General features: G+C 64.3%; 1 protein-coding gene across 1 annotated transcript; it reads left to right on the forward strand.

Moving 5' to 3' along the window:
• Positions 1–1,425: 1,425 nt before the first annotated feature.
• On the forward strand, positions 1,426–17,265 carry VSTM2L (V-set and transmembrane domain containing 2 like). Its single transcript, XM_059827356.1, has 5 exons — positions 1,426–1,534; positions 4,372–4,374; positions 12,135–12,304; positions 13,671–13,721; positions 16,954–17,265. Exons 1-5 carry the CDS (start codon positions 1,426–1,428, stop codon positions 17,263–17,265), a joined length of 645 nt encoding a protein of 214 aa, XP_059683339.1.
• Positions 17,266–23,513: the final 6,248 nt, after the last annotated feature.

Raw genomic sequence — 23,513 nt, forward strand, 5'->3', positions numbered from 1 at the left:
AGCAGGATCTTGCCAGTTACGTTAAATGCTTTCTGTGGCAGGAGCAGGTTTGCCGTTCCCAGCCTGGCAGCGTGGTTGTACGGAACAGCCTTCCTCCCGCAGGGAGGGCTGATTTTGGGAGCTCCCTGGCTGTGCTGCGACCAGCAACGCCCCGGCTGGGCCCCCCGGGGGGGGCAGTTTGAGCCCACACGTGCCCCAGCTCTGGCTTTTTCATTTTGAGACGAATCTTGCATGGTCTGGGGTGGCGATCCCCAACACGCTCCGGGGCTTGCGCCCTTCCTCTTCCCTTGACGTTTAAAGAACAGGAGCAAAACACCCCCAGACATGCCATGTCCCTCGTCCCTGGGGGGGGGCCAGCTCCTGTCCCCGCTCCCAGGGCTGCAGCAGGAGCCCCGGGGGGAGCCGGGGCGCGGGCTGAGGGTGCAGGAGCGCCAGTACTGCTCCTAATTACCCGAACACCTTACTTCCCCGTAAATCATTTCTTTTTCCTGGCGGGAGGGGCGAGGTGCATCCACCGGCCTTGTTTCCCGCGCTGCCCGGAGAGTGAAACGGGGGGGCGGGGGGCGGGCTCCGCGACCCCCCCCCGGGCTCCGCACCCCCCCGGGCACCGTGACCTCCCCGGGCTCCGCACCCCCTGGGCTCCGCACACCCCCCGGGTCCGCACCCCCCGGGCACCGTGACCCCCCCCGGGCATCGTGACCCCGGGGCTCCGCACCCCCCCGGGCACCGTGACCCCCCCGGGCTCCGCACCCTCCCGGGGTCCGCACCCTCCCGGGCACCGCGACCCCCCCGGGTCCGCACCCCTCTCCCCGGGCTCCGCACCCCCCCGGGCACCGTGACCCCCCGGGCTCCGCACCCCCCGGCTCCGCACCCCCTGGGCTCCGCACCCTCCCGGGCACCGCACCCTGGGCTCCGCACCCTCCCGGGCTCCGCACCCTCCCGGGCACCGCGACCCCCCCGGCTCCGCACCCCCCGGCTCCGCACCCCGGCGTCCCTCCCCGCAGGGGCCCGATCCGGGCGCAGGCGTGCGCGGCGGCGGGCGCTGTCCCGGGTGCTGAAGCCGCCGCGTGGCGGGGCCCGGGGCGGGCCGTGCTCCCGGCGGGAGACCCTTCCCCGCGCCGGCCCCGTGGGCGCGGCGGTGCCGGGGGTCCCGGCGGGGCCTCGCGTGGGCGCGGCGGCCCGGCCCCGCCCCGCGCAGTTTAAGAATGAACGGTGGGAAAAACTTTGGGGGTGTGCGCGGGGCCGGGATCCCTCCGCCGGGCGGGGGAGGCTCCGGGCGAGCCGCGGCACCGCCTCGGCGCGCGGCGCCCTCCGCGCGAGGGAAGAGCTCCGCAGCGCGGCGGCGCCGGGACCGCGGCGCAGCCCCGGGGACAGGGCTCGGCCCGGCGGCGCCGCCGCCCCCGGGACGGACGCGCCCGCGGCAAGATGGGCGCCCTGGCCCTGGCCCTGGGGATTTTCCACTACCTGGGGCTCTACCTGCAGCTCGGCGCCGCCTCCCGGCACCCCCCGTGGGACGCCCCGGCGGCGGGCAGCGGTGAGCGCGGGCAGCGGGGCGGGCAGCGGGCGGCGCCGGGGCGGCGGCGCGGGATCCGGGGCGCCGGCGGCGGCTGCCCCGGGGCGGGGGGGGGGGGTGGCCGGCTGCGCTTGGAGCGCTCCCGGGGCTCGGTCCCGCGCGGTGCCGCTCCACGGCGCTGCCGGTCCCGCGGGCGCCGGTCCCCGGCCGTCTCGGCCGCGCGGGGGCTGGCGGCGGGTCGGGGCGGCCGCGGGACGGGCGGCGGGGGGGGAGTCCCGGTGCCCGCGGCGGCGCTGGGCTCCGCCGCCGCGGGCAGCAGCGCGTCGCGGTCCGTCGCGCCGGCGGCGCCGGGGGGCGGCCGGGCCGGGCCGAGCCGGGGCTGGGCTCCGCCGCTCCGGGGCGCGGGGGGCGGCCTCTGGCCCCGCCGCCGGGCTGCCGAGCGCGGGGGGGGGTTTGCACGGTGCGCCCCCGGGCGCACCCCGTGCCCGCCCGGGCACACCGGCACCCCCGCCGCCCTGCGAGCCTGCGGCCCCGCGCGCGGCCCCGTGCCCCCCCGCGCAAGCGAGCACCCCCGTGCGCGGCGCGGCGCGTCCCTGCGCGCTGCCACACGCCGTGGCAGCCACTCTCCCCGCGGGGGCAGCGAGGCTCCTCTCCCGCCGCCGTTCCCCGCCTGCCGCGGCTCCTCCGCCGGCCCCGGTGCGCGGCGGGGCGGCGGCGCTGCCGGGGCCGGCCGGGGGCTGGGGAAGGGGCCCCTCTTTCTGCAGACCCCTGCGAAAAAGTCTGTCCCAGCGAGGGGGCAGCTCCCGCCCCGGGGTGCTGGGCAGGTGACGGGCGACAGAGCCCCCTCGGAGGAGAGTGCCGAGACCCTCCTCGCTCTCTGTGGGGTGACACGAGCGGCTTTAAATCTGAGCCCGAGGGGTGAGCGCGGGGTGCGTGCGGGGGGCCCGGGGCCCGGATCGCAGCCGTCCCCCTCGCACGGCGCCAGAGCTCCCGGCGTGTGGAGGGGAGCTGCTCTCTGCCCCAAGGAGCCTCCAGGCACGGGAAGCCTCGGAGCCGTGCCGCTGCTGGGGAGGCGTGCGGCGTCCTGCAGCGATGCGGTGCATGGGCCGGCAGGTACTGCCTGCACCGGGAAGGGATGATCTGCCTTTGCGTTGGGGGGTGAAGGCAGGAGGGTTTCCGGACCTGCCGGCCTGGCGTGCTGGAAGGAGATGTGGGCGAAGAGCCTCCATTAGCCGCTGCTGCTCCCCTCAGAAATTCAGCAATAGGCAAATAAATAGTGAAATGGTCGCTGTGAGGGAGCAGGGAGCCAAGGAGAAGAAATATTCTGGGAGGGCGAGTGCACTTCAGAGCCACATTACAGCTTGCTACTACGAGCAGTTCTGCAGCAACTCACTTAATCACAACAGAAACCTTTATTAACAATACTGAAAAGCAGTGAATAAGTGGGTCATGTATAATAAGCCATTTGTGTTCAGTAGTTGAATACCAATTTGATAAAAGCTGTGTATGCTGAAAACCTGTATAAATTGCTGTTTAGCAGATTGGAGATTGATCATTCCGTTACTCGCTGGTACAGTGTTCCCTCCGCACCGCAGGAGCCCGGTGGGTCGGGGCGTGGAGTAGGAGAGGGGCCAGGGCCCACAGGATGGATTCGGCCATGGCCAGCGACATGGGCAGCTCCTGCCAGGCTCTACCCGCAGCCGGCAGTGTCCGGAGCTCGCCGCCATCTCTGCCCGGTGCAGGCGGCCTGGAGGAGCCTCTGCTGCACCGCGAGGGTCTGGCACAGCCCGGGAGTGCCTTCGCTGTTACCTTTAACTTGTCCGCAGTAGATGCAGCGAGGGAGTTGAACGGGAGCAGTGCGTGCTCCACAGGCGTCGCGGGTAGCTGTGAACACTCTTGGGGTGAGGGCGGCTCTCCCACCCTGCCTCCCGGCCGGCGTGAGCAATGTGCCTCCATTCCCATGGCAGCCAGGGCTGCTCCTCGGGGAGGGAAAAAGTCTCAGTCAAAGAAAGTCCTTTCCCTGCCCCCACAGCAAAGGCTCTGCCTGGAGCGAGGATGGGGTCTGTCTGCCCCCCTGCCCCCAGGAGAGCGCCCGAGCCGCAGGATCCTTCCCTCCCCTACCCACAGCGCTGCCGCTCTCTCCTCCTCTCTCCTCTCCTCAGGCTGGCGCCTTCAATTATTCATGCCCCCCGTTGCAGACAGCCTGTGCACGCTGGGCTGGTGCCATCGGCTTTCAAACCGGCACTAGCTGAGAAGCTCCAGCCGCCTTCCCAGCCTGCCGGTTCCCGGAGCAGGGCGGCGAGAGCCGCTCGGTGAGCAGCTTGCATTCCCGAGGAGGAGAAGCCTGGCTCCTTCCTTGCATCATTTGCAAGCGTTAGTGTCTCACCGTCAATAAAGCTGCTGTTGAAGGGCTGAAGGCTGGAGGGAGTGGTGCCCCCGCTCCCCCGGGTGCTGCCCTTCTCCTTTCTCGCACACCCCGATGATTATTCTATCAATTACTTTCATAAACACTTTGCATTCTGCCGGGTTTTTTTGTGCTTCCTGATGGGAATTCTCCACCCGATGTGTTTTTCCTGCTGCTGTTCGTGCAGTCATTCAATGCAATTACTTCTGACACCTCTCCTCATCAAATGTCTGTGCTTTCTTTTCCCTCGAAGAAGCTGACAGACGATGGGCCAGACACTGGGAATTATTACGTTAGGACAGTGACAGCTAATTTTAATCATAACGTTCCCTTTGAGCGAGGCAGCAAATCAAACGAAGAGCAGTGTGCGGGGAGCGTGGGCAGCACCGGGGCGGGGAGCGGGGACCCGGAGGGGGCCGGGGAGCTGGCGGCTCCGCTTCGCTCCCCCCTTCAGCAGGTGCCGCTGCCGGGGCTGGCCAGGCACCCAGGCGGGACCTGGTTGGGTGCTCTCCCCGTCGCGGGTGCTCTGGGATTTTGGTTCATGGCGCGAGAAGGACTCGTGCGCCTCGGGGCTGACAGCCCTTCCTGGCCCCGTCGCCGACGGCTCCGCCTGTGTCCAGGCTCCTCTCCATGGCCATTTCCCCTGGCTGTGGGTTTATCCCCGCCTGGGCGTCCCCTCGGCGAGCAGCCAGGCACCGGGGCTGTCAGCTCGGCTCGGCCACGCCGGATGCATTGGTGCCTTGCACCACGTGCTGTGCACGGAGCTGCTCCGGGATGAGCCCACCGGTCGTGGGCAGGCAGAGCCGGGCAGGAGGGTGCTGTGCCCGTGAGCACCGACCGGGGCTGACGGCTCTGTGGGACAGGCGCCGGCACCGTGCGCGGTGTGGGCAGCTCTCTCTGCGGCGGCTGCCGGTGCCAATCACTCGTGTTTCGGTGCTGGGTGTGAGACCGGGGGGGGCTGATCTCCAGCGGAGCGCAGCTCCTGCCTGCCTCATGCTGGTTCCTGCCTGCTTCCAGGTGCCCTGCCTGCTGGGAATCTTCCCCTGGCAGACACCAGCACCAAAGCGCATGGCGGCTGAAGGATGGCTGCACAGCGCTGCCGGGGGTCCCGCCGGGAGCCGTCATAACAGGCCATTTTAGGGTTTTTGCTACTTATACTATCAAATAACTGCTCCTCCTCGTTCCCCTTGGGAGGGAATTGTCTGAGAACCACGACTCCCTGGGAGCCAGCTGGGAGCAGCGAGTCCTCTGCGGAAAGCTCCTCGTAGCGGTGGCCGGGCTGGGGGAGGGTTCTCACCGCTGGCGTCTCTTCTGCCGAGGCGATAAAACCTGGGCAGGGGCGAGGCTGCTGGGAGGGCAGGAGCTGGGGGGCGGCCCAGCCATAATGGTTCGCTGTTAGAAACACTCGCAGGTTTCAAGGTTAATTCCAGCTCCCTGGCAAGGTGAGCTCTGGCCTGACCACAATCACCGAATTAGCTGGATTTTTTTTTGTTTTTAATTTATTCTGCAAATTTGAGCTAATTCTGCTGCTAATATGACAGTAAATAGGGGCAGAGAAATGGCGCTCCCGTCCCCAGCGTGCTGGCAGGAGCCCTCTCGTCTCCGGCCGGCATTCGCGGCGTTCCAGCCTGGGGCTTCCCTTGGAAAGGGCAATCGCATGATTGCCGGCGGAGAGTAGTGCTCCTGCGGTGCCAGGGACGGGCTGCGAGCGGCTCGGCACTGGCCAGGTGCTCACTGGGCCAGCACCCACCAGCAGAGCCGGGAGCTGCCTGAGTGAGTCTGTGGCCGGATCTGTCCCGGCCTCCAGCCCTGGCCCTCGTCCCGTCCCTGCCGGCCGCTCGCTGCTGAAGCCCTTTGCCCGGCACAGCTGCTGGAGTCGGAGCTGCCTGCCCTGCTCTCGCCGGTGACGCCGGCTGTCGCGCCGCTGTGTTTATGCATTGGTTTGTGGCCGTGATGTGTTTTTGGTGACCCAGGGTCAGCATCCCTGCTTGCAGGCTTGTCAGGAGGAGATGCATCCACAGATGTTAATGGGCAGATGGGAAGAGGAGGGAGGTTTCAGCCCAGCCCGCACAGCACACGCCAGCAACCCTGTGTCCCCGCTGCAGGGACAGCGTGGGCCCGGCACAGCCAGCACGCTGGAGCGGTACCCGGGCTTCTGCTCCCAGGTCCACCCAGGGGGATGCCTCCTGTGCCTTCTGGTCTCCCGGGGTGACTCCTGCATGGACAACCCATGCCAAGGGGTGCAGGGGCCCCGTGGCACCGAGGAGGGTCCGTCCCTCCCCGGGTTACTGGCCGGTGCACGTGCTGGGATGCGCTGCAGGTGCCTTTGCTGCTGGCTGGCCATCGGTGCCTCTGCAGCCGAGTCTGTCCCTCTCCATCAGCCGGGGGCGACGCGGGCGCCTGGGGAGGCGAAGGTGCCTTCAGCTGCCTTTGCTGTCAGATGCATTTGCTTTTCCTGCAGTGGTGCAAGCGTACGGGGTGGGGCAAACCCAGCGGGTTGGGGAGCCAGCCCTGTGCCGGGGACGCAGGGCAGGATTTGCGCGGACTCACCAGCGGGCAGAAGCGGGCCCTTGACAGCTGTCCCCAGGGAAGGCTGAGCGCTGCCGACAGCCCTGGCGCCAAGCTGGAGAGCGTGGGGATGGGGAGGGGGACGGAGCGGGGGCGGCTGTGTCGACAACTCTGCAGGGTCCTCTCCAGGGGACCTCCAGGCACACAGCTGCAGCCGGCAGGGAGGGAGCGGCTCGGCTCTCCTGGCAGCGCCGGCGGCTTTCTGCTGCCTCTTCTTTTGCCCTGTGGTGGTGGGGGGCCCTGGCAGCGTCTGCGCTGGGAGCTGCTGGTGGCAGGGAGCCGGTGTGGGAGCGGTGCAGCCCCCAGGGTGGGTGGGTGGTGATGGCAGCATCCACCAGCCGGTACCCTTGGCAGGTCTGCCTGCTGGTAGGGACCAGCTCGCCCGGATGCAGCCTGGGGGGATGAGCTGCCGGTGGGATGTGGCTGCTGACACCGCTTGGGGCCAGGGTCCATCGGAGTTGCTGGGGGCACGCTCTCGGTTGAGGGTGCCAGGGACCCGGGGCCACGGTGGCCACATCTGAAGCTGGTTCTCTTCCTGCTGTGTCTCATGGACAGTCCTGCTTCTGGGGCGCGGGGAGGGGGCCAGCGAGGGAGCAGATGACAGGAACGTGAGGCTGAACCAGCAATTAGTCCTCCGAGTGTCTTGACTCACCGAACCATAATAAACCATGAATTATGACTGGGAGCTTTGTGAAGGGAGAATAAGCCCACGGCGTAACAGCGGCAGCCGGAGGGAGGGATGAGGGGCGGCAGAGGCTGCTCCGGCCGCACCGTCCTGCACTGGCCTGCCCCAGGGCCTCCTGCTCCCCTGGGGCCGGGGCTGCCCAGCCTCCCCCAGCCCCTGTCCCTGCCCGGCACAGGACGGAGCCGGCCCCCGCCGCCTGCCCGCCACGTGCCACCCTGGCTGCGGCTCTGGCGAGGGGCTCCTGCTCGGTTAGGCAGAGAAAGAAGCGTCTGATTGACCAGTGCTGTAATGGTTCAGTGGGGTAAATAACTCACAGAGCAAGCGTGAGCACTAACTAGGTGATTAACATGCATTTGCAAATGTCCAATACATATTTAATCGCCCTCCGATACATGTTTACACAGACGTTAACCTGAGTGCATGCCCACATCACCGTTTACGCCATGGCCGTCCCAGCGGCCGGCAGCTGGAGCCTGGTGTGAGCCGTGGCGGGGGGCCGGGAAAGCCAGCCTGGCTCCTTGCAGGGCTCCGCCAAAACTGCGGGCAGGGTCCTGGCCGGACTCCCGGGGGCTGCGTGGCCTCGCCTGCTCCGCAGGGCAGGGACGGCGGGGGCTGCTGGGGGACGGGGCAGGGGGACAGGGCAGGGGTCCACTGGGTCATTTCCCGGCACTGGGGGTGATGCACGACCTGGCGTGGGGTGGGTGGGGGCCCCCATCCCCACTGGCTGCCGGCAGTCCTCCCGCCTGTGCCGAGCGGGGGCCGCGGTGATGGATCCTGCCCGCTGTGGGGAGGGAGCGCAGCAGCCTGTATATCTCCGGTTTATGAGAGCACCAAGCTGTCCCAGCAGGCGTTTTCAATTCCGTTTATCTGTGTTTCCCCATTGAGTTCATTTTATTTCCCCTGATTTTTGTTTCCTGGAAGATTTATTGATCCTGATTTTCTCAGTTTATGACAGGTAGCAGGCCATAAAGCACGCGGAGCAGCCAGCCTGTCGCCGGCCCCCTCCCTTGCGCTGGGAGGACACAGCACCGATGTCAGCGGTGGGGAGAGGGATGGAGCTGGGCGATGGTGGGGGCCGGGGCGGGCAGGGGGCTGCAGCACTGCTCGGCTCTGGCAGCTTGGCTGTCCCCTGTCCCTGCCGGCGGTGTCGGTGGGAGTGGGGTCCGGGCAGCCCGGCTGTCCCAGTGCAGGGTCCGTGCCCAGCCATGGGGCTGCTCGTGGCTGGGGGCTGCTGGGGGAAGGCCAGATCTCCTCTGCCCGGGTCCCTGCGGAGGGGCAGGGCTGGGGCTGGGGGGGTGCAGCGACGCCCATCCCCACCGCCTCGCCTCTGCCCGGGTGGCTGGGGTCCACCGCGTCCATCGGGGAGGGCGCGTGCTGCTGCTGGAGGGATGGGGACTGGCCCCTCCGTTCCTCCCCAAAGGTGTTCCCTCCCGGCAGCCCTGCAGTGGCAGTGGGCTGGGGGGGCCGGGGGTTCTCTGCAGACACACACTGCCCTTCCTCCCCACCGCCACGGCCCCCTTCTGATGGGGCCTCTGGAGGGTCCCAAACTGCCCACCGCTTCCAGAGGCCGTTCCGAAGCGCCAGCTGCCAGCGCGCTGCCTGCGCAGAGGCAGGGCCGGAACAGCCCTCATTAAAGCAATTCTTTATTTTACTTTTGCCAGCAGCTGCGGGTCTGACGCTCCTGCCCTTTGCTTTGGCGTCTGCTGCCGCTCGAGGCGGGGGGGGTCAGGCCAGCTGCTGCTTGGGTGCCCGGTCACGGACCGGGAGGGTGCCCAGCAGACGTGGCTGTGCCAGGAGCTGCGTGTCAGCTCAGCACGAGGGTGGTCTTTAGCACGCCCTGCAAAAGCACAGTTAAATGCTCCTGCTGGAGTTCAGCCGCTCTGCAAACATCTGAGCTCTCGGCTTCCCGGGTGGGGATTGGCTCCACACCCCCCCCCCGGTACCGGCCACGTACCGTCCTGCACAAAGGCTGCGCAGGGGAGTGCGGACCGGGTAGACCAAGAGACGTCTGCTCCCAGCAAAGGGCTGACTCGGTGACATTGGTGACTTGTTCCTGCAAACACGAGCCCTGAGATGCCTCTGCCTCCTCCCCGCCTCGCCAAGGCACTCCTTCCCCGATGGCTCAGCCCCAGCTCTCCCGGGCCGTTCTCGCGGCCAAAGGGCTTCGTTGCCCCCCGGGAGCTGCCATCCCCCTGTCAGGCTCCACTCATTTTTCGGCAGGGGCAGGAGAGATGAACCGCCCCCCGGGTATCTCCTTTCTCTCACTGACCCATCACCTGGAGTTTCTCTGTCCATCTGTCTGTCTCTCATCTTACATCTGCTCTGCAGTGCCGCTTTCTCCCCTGCAGAAGCATCCGTCCCTAATCTCGCCACCCCCCTCCCAGGCTCTGGGTGCTCTGCCCAGGATGTGGTGACCTGCAGTTATTAGGAGCCTTTATTGCTTTTCCCTGTAACACATCAAATGATCTTTCCCAGCTGAAAAGCAGCATGGAGGTGACCCGTGTGCTTCCAACCCCAGGCTGCCCCGCTCGCTCGGTCTTGCTCTCCCAAAACTCATCCGTACTTATGAAGTGGAAATCCCCCAGGAGCCAGGGGACGAGCTGGCCTGGCCTGAGCCCGCTCTCCTGGCACCTCTCCCCGGCCATCCACCACGTCCCGCTCTCGTGGGGCCATGCGGGACTGTCCTGCCGCAGTGCTGGGGCTGGGGACTGCGCCGGTGGTGGCCTGGCTGCCCCTTGGCCGGGGTGTCCCGGGGTGACTGCTGGGGCTGGGGGGGGCCAGCGCAGCCCAGCACCCCACGGACATGAGCTGTGTGTGCATCCCCTGGCACTGGGGTCCTGGAGCCCTCCCCACACAGGGACAGGGGGTGGGGAGCTGGGATGGAGGGGGGAGGGCAGTGAGGCAGAGGAGGGGATGAAGAGCTGGGATGTGTGGGGAGGGATGTGGGGGGATGCTCTGGGGTCTGCGGTCCCCACAGAGTCCATGGGAGGGGGCTCCCAGGGCAGGGACTGCCTCGTGGGGAGTCAAACGCTGCAGGGCCAGCGGGTCCCCAGCGGGACCTGCCCCCCTTTGGATGCACTTTGAGGCGGTCAAGCCCTGGGGTTAATTAATACATACGCTTCCCAATTAAAATCTGAAAGAAAGAAGGCGCTTGATTCAATCAAGCCTTTTCTCCGCTCATCTGCCAAATTCCCATCTGTGGGAGTAGATTTTAATTGTGTTCAGAGTAACTTGGACATGGCTGGAGCGCTCAGGCCATCGCCCCCGCCTCTGCTCCGCACACCCGGCCAGGACCGCGGGGTCCCGGGGGGCTGGTGCGGACTCTGCCGGCACTCTCTGGCTTCAGCCATCGCTCCTGCCATTAGAAATCCTGCGGAGCAAAAGCCCGATCCTGGGCCATGGTCGGGGAGTGGGTGGGCGAGTGTTGGTTAACGACTGGATGTAACGGCCCTGGCAGCACCGCAGCAGGATGAGCCCTTTGCCATGTGCGAAGAGCAGCTGGCACTGGGCAGCGCCGGACCCTCCTGCTCTTCCTGCAACCTTCACCCCCTGGAGCTGTTCCCCAGCCCGGGATTCCCTCTGCTCCGTGTGCGGAGCCCGCACGGCTGCTGGCGCCAGGGTCCCAGGCGAATGGAGGGTGCAGGAGCCGTGCCGGGAACCCCGCCGGGAGAGCAGGGCTTGTTAAAGCCCTTGTGCTGGGTATTTCCCTCAGTTCCTCTGCTAAGATGGATTAAAGGAAAGCGATAAGTATATGGGATTTCCATGCGTCCAGAGGGACGGGGAGATATTAAAGGCATTAACTTTTCCGTCTGGGCTGATAATCATTCGTTTTCAGAGGGGATCAGGGCTTGGCGACAAGCCCTGGGGAGCTGCATGCTGCTCCCAATGGGACACGTGTCCTCGGGGGCTCCGGTGGCACCGGAGGGACCCGCACGTTGGCTTTGAGCCGGCAGCGCTGGTGAAGACAGGAGGGCACAGGGCACCCGGCGCGGATACAGCGGGACCCTGACCCGGCCTCTGTGACCTGCCCGGGCTGGGCACCGGGCGCTGCGGCTCATGGTGGGGCAGGGCTGGCCAGCCCCACACCGGAGCAGATTCCAGCTGGACCAGGTCCATCCCAGTGCTGCCGCCAGCCCCGCAGCGATGCTCCTTGGGCGGTGGGGACAGGGAGGTGGCCCCCATGCCCAGCAGCCCCTGCCCCTGCCTGCAGCCCCCGCCTGTCTCCGTGGCCAAGACGGCGGCAGGGAGTGTGGGGAGGCTGGCAGCCCCAGGCCCGGCAGTGCCGGCATGGCGCGGCTCAGCCCCCCATCCCAGTGCCGTGCCGTGTCGGGGACAAGCCACCGCAGACTGACAATAACATTTGCTGGTGACCTGCACACCAGGGCCGTCTTTACAGAGGAACAATAATCTCTCCAGAGGAGATGAAAAGAATTCTAATTACATCTCCGAACAATATTTGTTTTGAGCACGGAAAGCAAACCATATGGCATGTGGGAGACTGTTTGGGGGCCGCATTAAACAAGGATTGTTTTTTCATTTATGCTCTGATCTAAGCGGAGATGCGATCATGCTTTATTTATTTATTACATCTCGGAGGTGCGTGGGGGTCCCATGCCCGCTCTGCGGTGGGGGGTCCCGGGGAGTGGCACAGGAGCGGGTGAGCCAAAGGCTTCTGCTCCCTCCCTTTCCTCCCGCTGCTCTTTGCAAAGTGCCGGGGGCTGGGGGGGCTGGGCAGCTCTGCCGGGCTGGGGAGGGGGCACTGGGGTGGGGGGGCGGACGGGGGTGGGAGGGGTCCACCTGTGTGTCAGGGACCTGTTCCCTCTGCGAGGGTGCTGGGTCTGTTTGGCTGGGGAAGGGTCCAGGCGTTCCTGGTGACCCTGCTGGCGTGGCCGGTGGCGTCGTCCCTCGCCGGGGCGGTGGCACATCCCCGCAGGCGCCCGCAGCCCTCGCCCTGTCTCCTGCAGCCCTCTTCACTGAGACCCCCCACGACATGACGGCCCAGGCAGGCGAGGACGTGGAGATGGCGTGCTCCTTCCGAGGCAGCGGCTCCCCCTCCTACTCCCTTGAGATACAGTGGTGGTACGTCCGCAACCACAAGGACTGGACGGACAAACAGACGTGGGCTTCCAACCAGGTAACGACCCTCGTCCTGCCGGAGGACCCTCGTCCTCCCCCTCCGGCAGCGTTCTGCTGGGCGCAGTGCTGCCAGGCAGAGCCCTTCCCCGCACACGCTCTGGGGGCTTCGCTGTTGGGGCGCAGGGGGTCCCTGTCCCGCCGCAGCGTCCCCAGCGCTGACCCAACCTGCAAACAGCAGGGTCTCGCCCCCCTCCGCTCCGTGCTCGTGGGCAGAGAGGAGCCCGGGGGTCCCGCGGCGCAGGAACATGCGCGGGGTGCACAGTGTCCGGCTGCGACAAGGATGCTCCAGGGCATGGGGCCGGAGAGGCCGGGCTGTCCTGGCCACCCTTCCCAATTAGCCACGGGGCCACGTGGCCCATCCCCTGGGACTGATCCCAGGCAGAGGCTTTGTCTTTGTGCTTGTGCCTTCTCCCGTATCATCACGACTCGTCCCCTCGCATCCATCCCCGCATCCTCCGCTCCCCCCCCCCCGGCCCTCCCTTGTTTTCCCCATTTCCGTGTGTATCAGTCTCGGCAAACAGCTGTCTCTCTCTTTATTTCTCTTTCTGTTCACACAGAGATAAGGGCCAAATAATGGGAAGGCAGCTTTAGGTATTTTAATGAGCCTTTATTATTGTGTCTTTGGCAGAGCTGCTACTGGTATTACCATAAATTGAGAGGAGCATCGGGGAAGAGCGGGGAAGTGCTGCGGCGCAGGAGCACTGCCGGGGGGCCAAGGGTTCGGGGGGCTGCAGGGCTGTGAGGGTGAGGGGCCACGGGGTGAGGCGCAGCAGGGATGCCCGGTCTGGGGAGCAGGCGTGGGAGCGGGCTGCGTGGCACCGCAGGGACCCCAGACACCTGGGCCCCGGCACTGCCGGCGGCTGCCGGAGGGGACCCAGAGTGCTGCCCGGCTCTCTGGCTGATCCGGGGATATTTGTGGCAATCGGGGCAGATGCTGGCTGTGAAGGGGCCGGGGTTGCTGGGGACAGGGGTCACGGCCGCAGTGGCGATGCTGCGGGGAGCAGGTCTCCATCCCCAGCCCTGGGTCGTGGGGAGCACCCGCTGACGGAGCTGAGCTGCAGCGGGGACCTGCAGGCGAGCACCCCATCCTCCCTGGTGCTCCGGTGCTGCCGTTCCCTCGCCTTCCCGGCTGCCCTGTGTGGCTCCCCTCTGCCCTGGGTGCCCGGGTGTGCTGGGGCTGAGCAGCCCCCTTCACCCTTCTCCCTCCTCCTCCTCCTCCTCCTCCTCGCGCGGGGCAGCCATCCCACTCGGGGCAGCCATCCTGGGGGTGGGCAGGGGTCCGGTGGGCTCCTGCCTCCTCCCTGCCAAGCTGACAATTTCTCTTCCCTCTCTGGTCTCCCTCCCCACCCCGCTCTTCCCAACAGCTGAAAGCATCGCCGCAAGAGGAGCCCGGGAAGGACGCGACAAAAATAAGCGTGAGTTTGGCTAACGGTTCTTGCAGGGGCTCTGGTCGAGGGCTTGGCTGGGATGTTTCCTGGTGATGCCGGCACTCAGCGTTGCACGGAGCTGGGGGGATGGGAGGGTTTCCTGGGGTTTGTGTCTCTGTGGGTCTTGTGGCACTGAGGGTCGCATCCTGTCCGGCTCCTGTCGGCATCTGAGGGACACGTTTATGCTAAGGAGAAAATAATCTAATCTACTCACCAGATTAGCATCCTAAAGCCATTTAGACTCACGTGAACAGAATGAGGAGACACTAATCAGTTAAATAAAATAAATGCTCTCAGCCTCCCACTGTCAGGTGCGTGCGCCCCGCCACTGGCCCTCCCTGCCTTGGGGAGCTCTGCGTTTGGGGGTGCCACAGAGGTGGAGCAATATCGGGAAGCGCTTCCCACCATCGCCCCTGCCCTGAGCCTCTTCTGGCTTTTCCATTTTTCCCTTGCTGAGTGAGCGAGGGGGGACGGGGCTCACCACGCACCCACGGCTCCTCGGGGCTGGGTGTCCCCGGTGCCCAGGACCCCTCTGCCCAACTCTCATCCCCGGGAAATGACATGTACAAGGGGTAAAGTGCCAGAAAACTTCACAATGGAGTGTACGGCCTCTCACCTCCCATCTGTGGGGACCAGCGCTTGTAGATTTTCTTGCTGGCAATTAATCCCCCACAGGGACCATATCCCCTTTAATCTATTCACGTTGTGGCTCCCCAAGGTTTCAGCCCTGTTTGTCACCATTCCTGTGACGGGCACCGCGACGTGCCCTGAACCCACGTCTGAACTCCAGCAGGTGCCTTCAGGATCCGTCCCTCGCCGGGGTGCTGTGACTCGCTGCCCCATGGCGCTGGGTCTGCTGCCGGAGTGGCCAGAGCCCGTGCCAGCCCCTGGGGACGGTGCTGCCCACCGCGCTTTGCAAAACACTGCTTGCACCGCTCGGGAGGGCGGCTGGAGCCCCCTGTCCCCCCCAGCCCTGCTCCCAGGGCACAGTGCTTTGCTCCCCGCAGTGAGGGTGTTGGGGTCCCGCTGCCCGATGCCGACTGGGGGCTGCAGGCAGTTTGCGACTGGGGGCTGGGGGCCAAATCCTGCAGCGGGCAGGGACGCGCGGCCGGGAGCTGGTGCCGTGTTAGAGCCAAGGGAAGGCAGGTCCAGCAGCGCGGCCAGCGCAGCCGCACGGAGCCCGGCCGGGGTGGCAGGAGGGGCTGAGGCGGGTGCTGTGGCTGTGGAGCCGTCCCGGGGCCAGCGCTCCTGCTCAGCTCGGCTGTTGCATTTTTTCAGCATAATCAGGCAGTTAATTGCATGCCGGAATGTAATCGATGCATGTGCATGTGTAACCAGGTTTTATTTTGAAGCGCTCGGGGTGCGACGCTTCTGCCATCTCCTCCAGATCAAGCCAGCAGGGAGAGGCTTGAGTTTTAAACCTTTTTTTTTGTTATTTTAAATGTCCTTGGTCATTAAGTGTTTAGAGACTGGAGGAGATAAATGAACACGGGTGAGACACCACCACGAGTGGTTCTGATAAAATGTGCGTTACAGCCACGGAGGCAATCGCCTGAGAACAAAGGGTGGCGTGAAACAATGCGAGATGATGCAAATCAGATGCAGAAACCACCGGGTCAGGCACCCCCTTGGCCATTTTTTATCCACCAAAACACTCGGTGCTGGAGGCACCGGTGCCGACTCTGCCCGGCGTCACCGCGCTTTGTGGGGCTGCGGAGAGGGAAACCACTGCTGCCCTTTGCCGTGCGTTAGCAAATACGACCGGTCTGCCTTAGTTTTTTTCCCCCTTGAATTCTTTAAACCCGCTGTTCTGCCACCGAGCAGCGGCGTGTTGCAGGGCCAAGCTGGGGCTGGGCACCGCTGCGGCTGTCTGTCCGTCCCAGCCCGTGTGGGGGTCCCTCCCCCCAGTCCTGCGGGGCTGTCACTGCCCTGCCCGAGCCTGCGAAGCCATGAGCGTTACGACCAGTCATAAAATTATCCCTTCCGCTCATAACCGAGCCGCGGGCTGAGACTCGGTGACCTGCTGGGCAGCGGCTCCATGGCCACCGGCAGCACCAGCAAATTGGGGGTTTCTTTTATTAGTTCTCAATTTCTCAGCCATTAATTTCGGTAAGTGACTCCTTGCTCTTCTGACACAAAGGGGTTTTTTTGAAGCTTTTTTTCCCATGACGGCCTCGGCGCCCAGGCACGCTCACACCAGAGCCTGGCAGCTCGCCTCCCTCCCGCCCCGCAGCCCCCCTGCGCAGCCCCTGCCTGTCCCCTGCCCCATCTCGGGTGCAGCTCAGAGCATCCCTTGTCCCGTCCTTGGAGAAACAGCCCTGCCACGGGACCAGCCCCCCCAGACCCGCATCCCTGCAGGGGATTGTTGCAGGATAGGTGCTTGCGGCAGCACGTGGGCTCTGAGCAGCCCCAGAGCCACCCTTTGGGGTGGCCCTGGCCACGATGTGCGGCACCGGCCACCTCTCAGCAGCCCAAAGGGTACAGGGTGGCCGGACGCAGCTGCTCGTGTGTGCTCACATGTGCTGGTATGTGCATGCACGTGCATGTGTGCATGCATGTGCATATGCATGTGCATGTGTGTGCAGGTGCTGGCTGCCCTCGTGGCTGTGGCGGCTCAGCCTGTCGGAGGGGCCGGTGACGGGCCCCCCATCCCCATGCTGCCGCCCGCGTTTCGGTGCTGCCTCCTTTGCCTTTTGGGCCGGGAGTTTGCAGCTCTTAGGTTGCAGCTCCCAGCCCCATTTCTAAACACCATAAAATCTTTAGCTAACAAATGCAGCGGCGAGTAGAAAAATGGCCTTTGCCATCCAGTGTGATTATAAGGAACAGAGCCAGGGGCCTCGGGGCGGGTTATAAATCTGATTTATTGACCCAGCCCAACAGCAGCCGCAGCTCTGGCTAGTGAGTAAGTCTTAAATTTCATTGGGTGATAAATACTGAGAGCGAATCAATTTGGTAGAAAAGCTAATTAGCCGGCGTGGTTCCGCATTGATCTCCGAGCCCCATGCGGCCAGGTGCACGCCGGGGACTCCATCATCCCGCGGTCCGGGGCTGGGGCTGGGGCTGGGGTCTCCCCGCGTCAACTGCCTGGCTTCGCCCTCCTTCGCCGCGTCCTACCCAGCAGCACGGCGTGGAGGCACGCGGTCAGGGGTGGTGCTGACCCAGGTGTCTGGGGCTATGGGGGTCCCCGGGGCCGCCTGACCCCCGGTCTGCTCCACTGCAGGTGGTGAAGGTGGTCGGCAGCAACATCTCCCACAAGCTGCGGCTGTCACGGGTGAAGCCGGCGGACGAGGGGACGTATGAGTGCCGGGTGATTGACTCCAGCGACGGCAAGGCACGGCACCACAAGGTGAAGGCGTACCTGCGGGTGGAGGCGGCGGGGGGCACGGGGCACCCCCAGGACACCCAGCTGCGGGGCGCTCCGCTGCTGGACCCCGCTGCGCCAGGCTCAGCCCATGCGCACCACCACCACCACCACCACAAAGCTGGGAAGGAGCTGAAGAAGCGCTCAGCGGACGCCTCCTGCGTGCTGTAGGCAGGCGGTGCCGGGGGGACGCCGGAGCCCCCCGCCACCCCGGACTCAGTGGAGCCGGCTAGGGTCCTGCGTCCCCACCAGAGACTGGCCCCACTGCCCTGTCTCACCCACCACCCCCTCCTCCCGCCGGCCACCGCCAGCCCAGTTTCTTCCCCAGCCCTGAGGCGCAGCGGTGCCAGGGCTCGGTGTGGGAGCAGGACCGAGTCCTCGCCGGGGGGCGCATCACTGGGACCGTGCTCGGGGCGTACGCCCGCACATGGTGGTCCCCATCCCCACTGACCCCGTGTGGGTGGGTACCTCGCTGCTTGCTGTCACCCGCAGTGCCACGAGCCGTGTTGCGCCCCAGCTTTGCGTGCCCGGCAGAGGCCCCCCCTGCCCGCGGGACCCTCCCCACCCTCCTTTGTGCTTTGCAGAACCAACCATCCGTTCCCGTAGGAGGCCCAGTTTAGTTGCTCTGTTCCAGCCCCGCAGCGCGTATATAAGTTCCAGCATCCATCTTACAGACCATGTATATCGCCTCTCCCTGCCCCAAAGCCGCCCTAGCACGTCACGGCCTGAGCTCAGCGGAGGAAGGACGGCACGGCGTGGCACTGCATGGCACGGCACTGCACGGCACGCTGCCGACACACTCCCCAGCACAGCTGTGGTGCTGCGGGCTGTGCCGCGGCATCGCCCAGCCAGGCAGCTGCCAGCGGGCCACATGTGCCCGGGGAGCCGTGCCGTTGGAGCTGGCCCGCTTTCACCCATTGCTCCTCCCAGCCCTTCGCATTTGACCGAAGAAGGGGAGCTCGATCGTCAGCCCTGGCTGCCCTTGCTCCGTCCCCACGGCCTGTGCCAGTGTGGCTCTCGGCCCCCTGCTCCCGGTCGACCTCCCTTCCTCCTGCACCAGGGCACCGCGCCGCCCCGGGCAGGGTCCGGCTCACGGGCTCCCGTGTCGCAGTGCAAATGGCAGAGCCCGTCCCTGGTGCCCCCACGGGTAAACACCACCACTGGGGACAGGGCCACGGGGAGGGAGAGGGGGGTACCAGGTCTCCCTATCCGGGTGCTGGGCGCTTCTCCCCTGCCGCCGCTCGCCCATGCCGCCGCGCCTGCCACCACCAGACCTGCTGCAGCTAATAAAGCTCTTTAATTGAAGCCGCTGGGGGTCTGTGGTCTCTGTCCCTGGCACGGTGAGGGGATGTGGCTTTGGCACTGTCTTGGCTAAAAAGGGGCACAGCTGGGGCTGTTGGGCACTGGGCTGGGGCCGGTGGGGATGAGGGTGGGGACGGGGATGGGCATCGGCATCGTCATCCGCAGCTGAGGGCTCAGAGCATTTAAAAGCTGCACATGGTGAGTGGGGTGGGAGCTCCCTGCCCTGCCTGGGAGTTGGGTGCTGCTGCTCTGTGGGTGCAGGATATGGCCGGGTCCCAGGTGAGTGGGGGCTGCTCCACACCGTGGCCATGGGTGCAGCGGGGAGGCTAGGTGGGCTACTGGGGCTCCGGCCCCTCTCCATGCTGCCAAGTGCCAGCCCTGACCCCTGCCTGGGCTCCTGGAGCAAAGGCCTTGTCTGGGGCCAGGTGGGAGGTCGGGGTCCCCAAAGTGGGGGTGCTGGCTGCCCCTGGGACTGGGCTCTGCCCCACCTGTGGGAGAGGAGCTCCCAGCGTTGGCAGTGCCTGGCTCGGCCCCAGCTGCCAGGAGTCCCCCGGCTGCTTTGCAGCTTATTAATCCCCAGAGCTCCGTAGCGCTCACCTCTCGCTTTGCTGATATGAAGCGATTTGTCATGTGTTAGAGTAACAAAAGCAAAAGCCACTGGCCCGGTGTCAGCCAGCGCCGGTGGCAGAGGAAGGGCACGGCGCGGCTGGTGACTGCGGGACGTGGTGAGAGCCATGCTCTCCTTTGCCACACGCTGTGGGTTTCACCTGCAGAGCCACGCTCTCAGGGAAGCAAATGGCCCAGGAGCCTGTAACCACACAGGGTACTTCGTCAGGAGAAAAATATTAAGCAGCTGCAGGGCAAGGGGGCTGTTGTTGGAAATGCTGCTTTCCCACAAGCAATAACAGCCGCCGTGCTGTAGCTCTCCCTGGCAGAGCCGTGGGGGCTCGTGCTACACTCGGATGCTCCTTGTCAGGGAGCTGTATCGCTGGGGGGGAGAAGAGGGAGCGGGAGGCATTGGCCACAGGAGCAATGAAAAACAGTCTACAGAGGAGGAAAACGAAGAGCTGGAGCTGCTTTGGGGAGGGTAAAAGGCTGCAAATCACCTCAAATGGAGAGTAAACAAATTGCTGTGTGGTGTAGTAATTTGCGAAACCTAGAGGCAAGCTTTAAAAATAACAGGTTTTATTAGAAGAGATTAATTTTGCTGAGTTTATATAAAATCTTGGGTGCGGGAGTCGGAGGAGAGGCTGGAAGCCCGCTGGATCTGTGCGCAGCCCTGTGACAGTGCCTGACCCTGGGGGCTGCATGTGGGGCCGTGCCCCCAACCCCTGGTGTGGGGCTCTCCCCACGTTCCTGCTGGGTTTGTGCGCGGAGGCAGCGGCTGGACGTGGGTTTCTCAGCTCCCTGTCCCCGGGAGGGTGGTTGGAGTGGGGTGAGCCGGCGGGCAGCCCCTCCGGCTGTGCCTGGGAAGGGCTGTGCCCCCCGCACGGCCCCTCCGGCTCTGTGGAGTCGGGGGCAGTGCCCGTTGGGGCTGGCTCTGCTCCCGGATGGCGAGGGCGCTCGATGGGCTGGAGCTGGGCACCCCTGCTGCACCCCGGGGTGCTGCCCCCAGCTCCGTCCCGGACCCCCGCAGGGTGGGGGGCTGCTCAGGTGCCTGCCCGGGGAGGGGGGTGCGGGCAGGGCAGCGGAGAAGCCCCTGAGCTCACTTGCAAATGGGCTGAGCTTAATATGCAAGTCACTGCTGGGGAGGAACCAGCCTCATGAAAATGCCATTTCCACGCAGTCACTCTTCTGGCCACTATCCCGCTTCAGACAAAAGCAATTTACTCTGCCTGTAATAAAGCAGGGGTGATAACGAAGCTGAGAAGAGCCGTGACAGGCGGCCGTGTGACTGAGACACGCCAGCCTCTCCCCGCTGGCTGCAGGGAAAACCTCCAGGAGAGCCGTGAAGCCCGGAGAGGGCACCCGGGGACGCTGGCACTGGGATTTGGCAGGTGTCTCGGTGCAGTCGGTTGTGCCAGAGACCTGGCTGGGGGGGATGTGGAGGGTTCCTGGGCATGCACTGGAGCAGTGACCAATGCACCGACCTGCTCACCGGGCAAGGCAGGAGGGTGGCCTGGGGGAGCGGGCGTCAGCCCTCCCTGCCTGCACTGCTCTGCCCTGCCCGGTACGTAACGCCCAGCAAGAGAAGGGGCTGCATGGGAAGGTGCATTTGCCTCCGTGGACACAGCACCTCTGTGCTGGGAAGGGGCATCACAGGAGGGACATAGCGGTGGGTCCTGCCCTGTCCCCAGGGAGCGTGGCAGGAGCGTGCCCTCGCTGTTGTAAGGACCCGAGCACCCTGGTCCCTGCTGTGCCATGGCAGTGACCTGCTGTCTCAGTGTGATGTGCCCTATTAACCACGGTGTGAAGTGTGGCAGCAGCTCCTGAGCCCCATCAAACTCCCTCCGTGAGCCCGGCTTCACGCAGCCGGTGCTGCCGCCTGGCTCAGTAGCGAGGGCTCCGTCAGCCCCGAAACCAGACGGCTGCGTTATGGGGTCACCAGGAAGCCCGTGCTGGAGCAGCAGCCCAAGGCCCCCTTCCCGATGGATGCAGCTGGTTCCAGTTGCTCCCCTGCCACCAGCTCTATTACATGGGGAAGATAGAAAAGTTCCCGTAATTACTAATTCTTCTCCTGTTGTCACAGCCCTCCTGCTGTCTGTACTGTCCTGCTGAGAAATGGCAGCCGCTGCCTCTCTTGCCCACCCACACTCGGAGGGAGGTGGCTGGTCCGGGCTCTGGTGCGGTGCCATGAGACCTCGGACCATGGGGCACATCCCGGCAACTTGTCCCTGTGCACGTGCTGGGGGTCTGCAGCCCCCAAATGCCGTACCTGCTGGAGACGGCTTTACTTCCAGCCCTGTCTGCAGGAGCTGTGGCGGCGCAGTCCCCACCGCGGCTGTTAAGACCCCAGGAGCGGGAGCTAGCGTGGACGTGACCAGAGGGGGATGTGTGTGCATCAGCTGGGGTGGGAGCGAGGACTCTGACGTGACAGTGCCGCCCGTGAGCCTCATGCCTGTCCTCCTGCGTGGTGGTGTGCCTTGTCGTGGGCGCAAGCAGGCTGGTGGCCTCAGACACCCCACCGCTGCGGTCTGCAGGGCCCCTGCGGCTGGGCAGGATGGGCTGGCTGCTGAAACCCGGGCAGGTTTACAGGGCTGGTGCTGGGAAGGCAGCCAGGGAGGTGTTTTGCCATGGTGGATACTGCAGATGCCGTTTGGTTTTTATGCTTTTCCTTTCAGAAACATGTATAACTTTATTCTAAAAAAAGCTAGAAAAAAGGTTATTGGTTTTTCTTTGAATCTTGCCTTGTCTCAGCGGAGGTGGATCCAGCCAGGCTGGGCTACTTCTGCTTCCCAGAGGTGACCAATTCAAACGGAGCAGAGCATGTGCAGATAAATCACTTGTCTGCCTGCAGCCTGTGACCAGCCGGTGACGCCCGGCAATAGGAGGGGTGCTTCTCGCCGGGCTGATACCAAGCTGCAGGAAGATGGCCCAGGTTTCCGTCGGCAATGTTTCACTTGTACTGCCCTGGCAAGAGGTGCAGCCCACAAGGAGCCCCTGACAGCCCCGCACCGGTGGCTGCAGGGAGAGGCAGTGCGTGGAGAGACCAGAACAGATGGCCTGGGCAGGAGCACCGAACACCATCGCAGTGCTGCTGATGTGTCACGTGTGAGCTCCAGCCAGCGCTGAAGGCAAGGCAGAGACGGGTTGGATGCAGCGTGTGCACCTGATGGATGAGTTTTATCAAGTGCTACAACAATCCAGAAAATTCTGCACCAACCCCAAGGGTGCTTTGAAGACCAAAGGTAATATTTCACCTTTCTGCCTCTCCTGTCTTCCCCTGTCAGATCAACTCTGAAGGGCTCCTTTGTACAAAATCCAACCCAGTGTTAAGCACTGAATATATATTTAAAAAAAAGCACAAGAGGGTAAAAGCTGAACTGCAGCCCTGTCCTACCTGGTAAAAAGCCACTGACTTGTTTTTTTCCTGGAGAAGCAACTAGGAGTAAAGCCTGCACAAAACCTGGGAGACAAGTGGAGATAATCTCAGCTGAGGGGGGTGTGGGCATCAGCAGCAATCCCCTTGGTCCCAACAGTTGAGACATGTGTTGGACACTCCCCTGGGATCCCCCCAACAGTGATGCACAAAGCCGGTTCCACGTAACAATCAGTTTATTGCTTTGGTTTTTGTATTTCTGAGCTCGCCTCCACATTTACAGTCAAGATCTCTCCCTTTGCTTCACTAGCATAAACCTTTCACAAGTGTCTGTGGGGAGGCAGCCTGCTGCCAGAAGTCGCTCTGGGTGAAGCTGATGAATCCAGGAGACAGCGTGGTCTGGGAGCAGCCAGGTAAAGCAGCACCTGCAGGCAGCCTCTGGGGACGGAGCCTGGAGGACTCGGGAGCTGCAGTACGCTACAGCAGCTTCCAGGCGAGCGGTGAGTCCGTGCCGTGTGGTGGAGGGGAGGCCCTTTGGCAGTGGCAACAAGCAGACCCCAAAGACTTGTCGTCCTCTCTGCTCACTGCATCATGCTACACCAGCTCAAGCAAACCGTGGCACTGCCGTGGTACCATCATGCTCACACCTAATGTCACTGCCCGCACCGTCTGACCACGTACACCCCACCTGGGAGGCTGTACTGGGGCACGGGGCGCTACTTCATCTAGTTCTCCTCGGGGTGGGTGTTAAGAATCTGAGAGGTCTGAGAAATGGCCTCTGAGAATGGCAGGTAATCTGGGAACGAGGAGGAGTCTTAAATCACTTGCAAGTTGTAAATCAGGGCTGGCTGTTTTTCTAAAGAATCTCTCCCACTCAGTGGTGAGAATCAGGGAGCACAACGCGTTCGGCCGGTCTCAGCAGCCAGTCTTAGCAAACTGCAAGCTATAAGGAACAGCAGGGATGTTTCTAAGAGGACATGTTGTTCTCACCAGTAATACTGCTGAGGAATTTATTGGAAATGCATTGTAACTTTTTCTGATATTAAGTGATTTTTAAAAAAAAAAAAAGGTTTTTAACACACCCCAAACCAGATTCTCTCCAGAAAAAGCTTTTGTTTGAGTTGGCAATCATTGTCCA

The sequence above is a fragment of the Gavia stellata genome, chromosome 20 (genome assembly GCF_030936135.1).
Source record: "Gavia stellata isolate bGavSte3 chromosome 20, bGavSte3.hap2, whole genome shotgun sequence".
In the NCBI taxonomy this organism is placed as follows: Eukaryota; Metazoa; Chordata; class Aves; order Gaviiformes; family Gaviidae; genus Gavia; species Gavia stellata.